The sequence below is a fragment of the Rhodamnia argentea genome, chromosome 2 (genome assembly GCF_020921035.1).
Source record: "Rhodamnia argentea isolate NSW1041297 chromosome 2, ASM2092103v1, whole genome shotgun sequence".
In the NCBI taxonomy this organism is placed as follows: domain Eukaryota; kingdom Viridiplantae; phylum Streptophyta; class Magnoliopsida; order Myrtales; family Myrtaceae; genus Rhodamnia; species Rhodamnia argentea.
Genome location: NC_063151.1, coordinates 12,451,262 through 12,459,857, shown reverse-complemented (window position 1 = coordinate 12,459,857; position 8,596 = coordinate 12,451,262). Strand labels below are relative to the sequence as shown.

At 39.1% G+C, this 8,596-nt stretch overlaps 1 protein-coding gene across 1 annotated transcript; it reads left to right on the top strand.

The window, feature by feature from the left end:
* The first annotated feature begins 523 nt into the window (after window positions 1–523).
* Window positions 524–8,367, top strand: LOC115726511 (filament-like plant protein 4). Its single transcript, XM_030656413.2, has 6 exons — window positions 524–789; window positions 1,570–1,729; window positions 2,597–2,837; window positions 2,956–5,323; window positions 5,930–5,978; window positions 7,518–8,367. The coding sequence occupies exons 2-6, from the start codon at window positions 1,592–1,594 to the stop codon at window positions 7,962–7,964; spliced, it is 3,243 nt and encodes a 1,080-aa protein (XP_030512273.2). The 5' UTR covers window positions 524–789; window positions 1,570–1,591; the 3' UTR covers window positions 7,965–8,367.
* Window positions 8,368–8,596: the final 229 nt, after the last annotated feature.

Genomic DNA, 8,596 nt, shown 5'->3' with positions numbered 1-8,596 from the left:
TTTAAATTAGGGCTCCATTTGTTTCGTGAAAAATAAATAATTCAGAAAATATTTTCTTAAAGATGATTGCTTGTATTATTTATGAAAGTGAATAAACAAATGATATTCCATCGTTTACGAAAATGTCTAGATATAAATTGTTGTTGATTATGAAAATCTTCTCCACTAACTCATCATTTCTTACGATACGAGCTATTATTTTGAAGAAATATTTTTTAAATCATTTATTTTTAGAGCCCAATAACCCTCTCAAATTAAGAAACCACTAGGGCTTAACCTGTTAATTAATTGAAAATGGACCCATGTACCAAGATTATATGGAAGTTGAGTTTGGTACAAAATTCAATTGGACAAAAAAAAAAAAAAACACCATGGAAAATCACAATGCCCCCCCCCCCTCCTCTTTTCTCTTTTTCTATATCGTCTTTGTCTCTTCTTGCAAATAAAAAAAAAAAAAAACAAGTTCAATTGATTTAATGTAAAAGGAAAAGGTGATGTTTTTGGAGCTTTTCCAACGTCTTCCCTTTCGAGTGACACCGAAGCCTGAATATCTCATTTCACCCACTTTCACCACCACCACCACCACGCTCTCCTCCGCCACCACCGTAACTGCCCACCCTTCTCTCTCTCTCTCTCTCTCTCACGCACACGGTTAGCTGAGCATATCTGTGAGGACTCGATTCAATCTAACGAGAGAAGAAGAAGCCGTCTGTGCTTAGATCTTTGTTGCGAGCTGCATTCACATTGGGTTAGCTTCACTCAGCTTCGTCGCAGGTGCATTCTGCTCCGGTGAGCCCCAATTTCCCAAAACTTTTTCAAATCCAGACAATTCCTGCATCTGCATTACTGCGAATCTGTTTTGAGTTTGTTAGCTGACTGACAATGGAGTGAGAACCGGAACTAGGTGTCGTTTCGTGTGGTTCGGAGGAGCTTCTTCTTCTTCTTCTTCTTCTTTTTTTGTACGGAGAGGTTCTCTTCCCTTTGCTCTATGTGAATGACGGTTTCTCATACCATTTCTGTCGTTGCTTCTTCTTCTTCTTCTTCTTCTTCTTCTTCTTCTTCTTTTCCTGGGGCATTTCAGGTCTGTAATTGTTTGATTTGGCCCACAATTGTTACGAAATTCTGTCCCTAATGTCCGTGATATATCTCTCAAGATTCTGCAATTTGCTCCAACTAACTTTGTAAAATTCCATAGCAATCTGGGAAGTGCCCTTGCACGGAATGTAGTGTTTCACAGCCCTGGAAGGAATTTTTTTCAGCTGTTAACTTGAAATGTTGATAATGTAACTGGGTATCTAGCATGGTGAATTACATGTTATCTGGAAGCTAATTTTGAAGTGTTGATGTGGTCTTTTCAAATGCTTTACTTTGACAACTGAACTGGGAGGACTCAAAATAGGTTAGATCTCTTGTTTTTGCTTTTGAATTTGTTGTAGTATATTTGAGGAGTTGCAAGGCATTCTAGATCTTAATACTAAGTGATGCTTGATTTAGCTTTCACTAATCTGTTACAAAGAGCTCTCTCTCTCTCTCTCTAGTGATATGTTTCTGACTTATTTCAACTTCTAGAGTGCAACTTCCTCTGTCACAAATGGAACGCCGAAGCTGGCCCTGGAAGAGAAAGTCATCAGATAAGGCAGCTGCTGAGAAGGCAGCAGTTGAAAAGGCGGCAGCTGTATTAGATTCTGCCGGTGCTTCACCACCGCGGCCTAAGTCCCAGAGTAATCAGGTTGGTTTAGACACGAATATGTTATTCAAGAAATAAAAATGCACTATTTCTAATGCTGTTGGCGTTGTTCCTCCATAAATGAGATCTTGTTAGCATCAGCCTCCCAAGTATTCATAGTGCCATTTATTAGTCAATACTCTGCATTGCACTGCAGGCACTACTCACATGTTGTCTTGAATATGGTGCATTTATCTCATGTGTTCAAAACGAAAGCAGCATTCCGATTGTTCCAGTAGTCACTGAAGTATCCCCACTGCTAAATGGGGACTTTTTGTTTTAACAGCCACTCTAAAGTTAAATATTCATGTTGTTGTGGAAATTTCAGAATGTCATGGCTGCAGGTCCATAGGATACTTTTTCTGGTGATTTTTTTGGTACTTAACATGGATATAAGACATGCTTGCTCATTGAATGGAAACATGGACAAATCTATCAATCATTTTGCTGACTTGAATTCCTTACTGTTTTACCAGCATATTGAATGGTATTGGGTCCTTCTACTAGGGTTATGATTCAATTCAAGGACTTATGGTCTAAGATGATATCTCTCCAATAGAAAGTACATTGTCAAAGTAAACAAGCAAAAAGTCTTTTAGTTGTATCACGTCTTATCATTATAGAATATCCTATACTGGAAAATGGGTTTAGAAGCTCATTGACGGACATCTCCTCCAGTCATTACATGTTTGATGTCCTTCATCCTTCTCTTTGCCTTTCTGATCCTTTATTTTGAAGTTCATGTGCTCCACCTTCAGGTATGATTGACTGGGCGAAGCTACCTTGCTCTCTTCTGTGTAGTTTAACAAACCATTTTCTGGTTTTTGGTGCTTTCATCTAAATCTTGTGTTGTTTTGTTTTTTACAACAGGAGACCTACAAAAAACCAAATTATGTTCAAATCTCTGTTGAGTCATATACACATCTAACTGGTTTGGAAGATCAAGTGAAATTTTATGAGGAACAAGTACAGACATTAGAGGACCATATCAAGGATTTAGATGACCATATTAAGGAATTAGATGAACAGCTCTCCACTGCTAATTCAGAGATAACTGCCAAGGACACCCTGGCAAAACAGCATGCTAAAGTTGCTGAAGATGCTGTCTCAGGTATTGCTTTTGATTTGTGTCATTAGAGATGAAAAATGATGCCATATTGATGGCGCTTAGATTGGGATCTCGATGGGGGTTGGGTGTTCATGTTCTAACTTTTAAATCTGTTGGACAGGGTGGGAAAAGGCTGAGGCAGAAGCCCTGGCATTGAAAAGTCATTTGGAGTCTGTCACACTATCAAAACTCACTGCTGAAGACCGGGCATCACATCTAGATGGAGCCCTGAAGGAGTGCATGAGGCAAATAAGAAATCTTAAGGAAGATCACGAAAGGAATTTGCAGGAAGTTGTCCTCACCAAAACAAAGCAATGGGAAAACTTTAAGCATGACCTTGAAGTGAAGATAGTGAATCTGGATCAGGAACTGCTCAAATCTGCTGCTGAGAATGCAGCAATTTCTAGGTCATTGCAAGAGCGCTCTAACATGCTCATTAAGATGAGTGAACAGAAATCACAGGCAGAGGCTGAAATAGAGATGTTAAAGAGTAGTATTGAGTCATTAGAGAGGGAAATGGGTTCACTTAAATATGAAGTCCATGTAGTCTCGAAAGAGCTTGAAATCCGCAATGAAGAGAAGAATCTGAGTATGAGGTCTGCAGAAGCAGCTAACAAGCAGCATATGGAGGGTGTTAAAAAGATAGCTAAGCTAGAGACAGAGTGCCAAAGGCTACGTGGTTTAGTGCGCAAGAGATTACCTGGTCCGGCAGCAGTTGCACAAATGAAGTTAGAGGTTGAGAGCTTAGGAAGGGATTATGGAGAATCGCGGCTGAAGAGATCTCCTGTCAAGCCTTCTTCTCCTCATTATTCCCATGGGTCGGAATTTTCTCTTGACAATGTCCAAAACTTTCACAAAGAGAACGAATTCCTCACAGAACGTTTATTGGCCATGGAAGAGGAGATGAAGATGCTAAAAGAAGCTTTGGCTGCCCGTAATACTGAATTGCAGACTTCGAGGAACATGTGTGCTAAGATCACCAGCAAGCTTCAGACCCTAGAAACGCAACTCCAAATTACCAGTCAAGAAAGAAGTTTACCAAAATCTGCTGTTGTGGTCCCTGCTGGAGGTTCCTTAAGTCATAATGAAAGTAATCCACCTAGCCTGATATCGATGTCGGAAGATGGAAATGATGATGGGAGGAGTTGTGCTGACTCATGGGCAACAACGTCCTTTTCTGAGCTTTCCCAATTTAAGAAAGATAGGAAACCGGAACCAAACAAAGCTGATGATACAAGTCACTCAGAACTCATGGATGACTTCTTGGAAATGGAGAAGCTGGCTAGTTTGTCAAACAATTCAAATGAATCTGTCTCCTGTTCTGATAATTCTGACAAAAGGGCATTAAAGAATGTGGATAACGTTGCTGCAATGCAGATCCAGGAAGATTCAGGTTCTGTGCAAACTCTGATTACTCCTGATGCATTACCATCTGTAAACAATGAAGTTTGTATCGATCAGATGCTGCTGATGAAGTTGCAATCGAGAATGTCCTCAATGTTTGAGTCTGTATCCAAAGAGGATGACATGGACAAAATTTTGAAGGATATTAAACAAGTAATGCTCGATGCATTTGCTACATTGCAGGAGCAAAGTGTGTCTTTAAAGAAATGCAAGTCTGATTCCTCATGCTGTACACAAGCCTGTTCTGAAGAAGCTGTCAGTACTGCTCTAAAGGATGCCAACCTGTCCGAAGATTTGGCTGGTGCTATAACTCATATAAAAAAGTTTGTTCTTCTGCAACGCAAAGAGGCCCTGACAGTCCGTGACATACCTCATGATGCTGATGTATTTGGCCAGGAAATTGATGAGTTCCTTGTCACCTTTCAGAAAGTTTTAAATGGAGAGACAAGTTTGGCAAGTTTTGTCCTTGACCTCTCTAGTGTATTGACAAAGGCAAGTGAGCTCAATTTCAACGTCCTTGGCTACAAGGATCTTGGATCAGAAATGAACAGCCCCGATTGCATAGACAAGGTCGCTCTACCCGAGAATAAGGTGGTTCAGCCTGATTCTTCCAAAAAGAATTATCAGAATAGATGTGGTACTGCATCTGATACATCCTCTAACCCTGAATTCCCTGATTGTGGCAATTTAGCTTCAGGATATGATGCTAATACAATGCAACACAAGGTCTCATTGGAAGAGCATGAGAACTTGAAATTAGAGAGGGAAAATATGGTGTCAGATTTAGCCAGATATAGTCAAAATTTGGAGACAATAAAGATTCAGCTTCAGGAAACTGAGGAGCTGCTATCAGAAGTTAAATCACAGTTGGCTTCCGCTCAGAAGTCAAATAGCTTAGCAGAAACACAGTTAAAATGTATGGCAGAGTCATACAGGTCACTAGAAATACGAGCGCAAGGACTAGAAACTGAGGTAAACATTCTGAGAGCAAAAACAGAGAGTTTGAATACCGAGCTTCAGGAAGAAAAAAGGGGTCGACATGATGCTTTGGCCAGATGTAAAGATCTTCATGAGCAGTTACAGAGGTTAGCACTTTCCCTTAGACTTCCCTATGGAGATTTTGTTTAAGCTTCTTGCTTTGCTAGTATTGCTGCTGGCCAGTTCCAGCATTAATGTTCTTTTTTTTTTGGTTGAGTTCCAGCATTAATGTGACTGCATGCTTCTTTAGCCAAAATTTTCCCTTCACTTTTATGCTCTTTGAGTTTGGAAACTTCAGAATATTGATGAACAGCTGATACAAAAACTTTGGTTGGAATGGAAGCGGGTTCAGGTGGCGGATAAAGGGTTTTTTAGATCTTATGGCAAATTGAAGAAATTACATCATTGGTTTTTTAGAAAGTATGATGAAAATTACATTGTGTAGTGACCGAGAGACAGTGGCCCTGCCCGCCCTATTAGGTCTACATTTAATGACGTACTGGGCTTTTTGTTTTAGTTTTTGCTGAAGATCATTGTTTTCTCTTCAACAACTTTTAGTGCTCCTGCTAATAATTAAAAGCTATAGTTTCCTCCAAAGCTGAGGGGCCAGTGGCCCCGAAATAGGCTCTAAATGTTCGATAGCAGTGAGTGGGAATTCATACGCTTCACTATGGTCATATTTAATGTTAACTGCGTTTTTCCTCTTATTGTAGGGCTGAAAGTTGCTTAATCGAGAGCGGTGCTGACAATAGGACCAAACAGGTGAGGTTGCTTTCAGTCAATTCAATTTGTATAACCCCCAAACCATGTAGCCCCTATATTAAGAATTCAAATATATTGCATATGGTTCTCTGGTAGCTTAAGTGTATAAAATCTAGTGGCCCAGAGTTAGAATGTTCATGCTCCCCGTTTCACGCAGTTATGGAGTTTTTCCTGTATTATACAGACAACCCAGTTCAAGGTCAAAGGCCTTCATCATACTTGCAACCTTCGCCTGAGGCTGTCTTCATTTGTAGAATGTATTTTCTGCTGTTTTCTAATAGCTTAAATCTTCACGGCAAATGGTTTGCACTCAACTTTAAGAGCCTGAATAGTAACTTTTGCTGGTTTAGTTGTCATTTAACTGGAGAAAGTTTGTCCCGCCATTATTTCCTAAGATTTATGCCCAGCTTATTATTAAAAAATATGTGTTTCATCTTTACCTGAGCCTAAATGCCCCTATCTGGATCAAGCTTGGGATGTTAATAGAGCTTGTGTTATCATTACCGGAACCTAAATGCCCCTATCTGGATCAAGCTAGATCTCAGTTTCTTTGTCTTATTTCACCTTAGACATGTTAATGATTGGAAGAGAGAGATGATATGGCATAGGGGTAGAACTCAATGTTCTCGTAGGGTACAAATTAGTCCCTCTTTATGAGAATGATGCCTGCAGAGTACTACTGAGTCGAAAGTGGTAAGTTGAAAGTAGATTGACTTAAAATCTTTGTGACTAGCCTTCGAATGCAACGCGGCTGTAGGTGCTTACTTAAAATGCTTTTTCAAAACCTAATTCAACTTTTTTTCCTTCACATAACATTTATACATTGTTCAAACTTTTACAATTGTGTTATTTTCTGATTATGTACATGTTAGTGGTACATGCAAATAAACAAATAAAAAGGTTGAACTATATCATAAGCAAATTTTACCAACATGAATTTTTTTTTTAACTAATTTAATAGATTTTGGTCAATGTATTTTGGACAGGTAATGATAAAATACACAATCCTTTTGGACTAAGTAAAATGAACAGCCGTTTAATGGATGTTAAGAATAAGTTAGTGGAATAAACATAGAAGGGACTAAAAGTTTGTGGTTGCGACTATCATAGATATTGTCATCGTCGTCGTCGTCGTCATCCTCATCTTCATCATCATCATCGTTGTCGTTGTCGTCGTCATCAGGGTCTTTTGTAAAGGAGTGCATTCAGTCCGCTTGTTAAACATACTTAATGAGGAAATATTCGATTTTCAAATAATTGATTTTGCATATCATGAAAACAAACAATGTATTGAAAACTGCAATATATCCGTATTTGATTGTTTAACAAGTGCCTGGGGGAACTTTTTAACAAAGTTCTTGCTATTATTATTGTCTTTTAGGTTTTAGATCTCATATGGGTGTGGAGATATCTAACATGCCTGCATAAGAATAAGTAGCTAATAAACAAAAAATGAATTACTGGTTCCCTGATTCTCTTAATGACATGCTGTTCATGATTGTTGAGTGCGGAATTTAGAACTTCTTTTCATTCTCACAGGAGAAAGAATTATCAGCGGCAGCAGAGAAGCTAGCCGAGTGCCAAGAAACCATATTTCTTCTCGGCAAACAGTTGCAAGCTTTATGTCCCCAAACAGACCTCTCAAGTGTGCCAACAGATGAAATCAGTCAAGAAGCTGAAGGAACTGTTAAGGATGAACCAACGAGTACTAGCACGCAATTGCAAAGCGTTGATCATGCAGAGATAGACAGTGTCACTTCATATAATTTGCACAGAGAGAGTTCTGAATCTGCACTAGCCCTGTGTGATTCCCCAGGTAGCCCATCTGATGCAGAAGAAGACATTCTGAGATCTCCTGTCAATTCCAAGCATCCGAAACACAGAACTACCTCATCAGGTTCCTCGTCTTCCTCTTCTCCAACGCTGGAGAAGAAAACGAGGGGATTCAGCAGATTCTTCTCTGCAAAAGGTGAGAACGGTAACTAGGCTCGCTGTTTATGGACATCCCTGGCTTTTCTTGGTTGAAAAGGGAAATAAGATCAAATGAGGACCACAGATAATCTGTTATGTCAATATTGTAGTTCTGAAAGGTTCAACTAGTGGAGTTGAATCCTGCTAGCCTGTATCATTTTGATAGGTTGCTTTTGACTTACTGTATCTACTTGAGCTCCATTCTGATTAATTAGTCTTCTTTGTTTTGATTGACAAAGTGTGACATGGTTTGCACCTATTTGGTTGCTTAAATAGACGTGTGAAGTTGACATCATCACTCGCCATTAGCACATTTGACTTGAATGTATCCTCATTTTGAGACTTTCTTAAGGTGCTGTTTGGGACTTAAGGTGTGTACTGTTTGATAGTCTTTAATGGCTATGTTTGGTATAGAGAATACAACTATGAAGCACTATGAGAATTGCACTTCTTCAGCCTCTCCTGAGGCCCTTTCTACTAGAATTGCTTTGAAGATTTTCTTCTGCCTGGAGATATTCTTTCACCGAATCCAACATAATCTATTATTTTGAAAGCAAAAAAAAAAAAAAAAGGTTTTTCATGTTACAAGAAGTAATACTTATGATTTCTAATTTCAGATTAAGGGAAGGACGTTTTGGTTCAAAAGA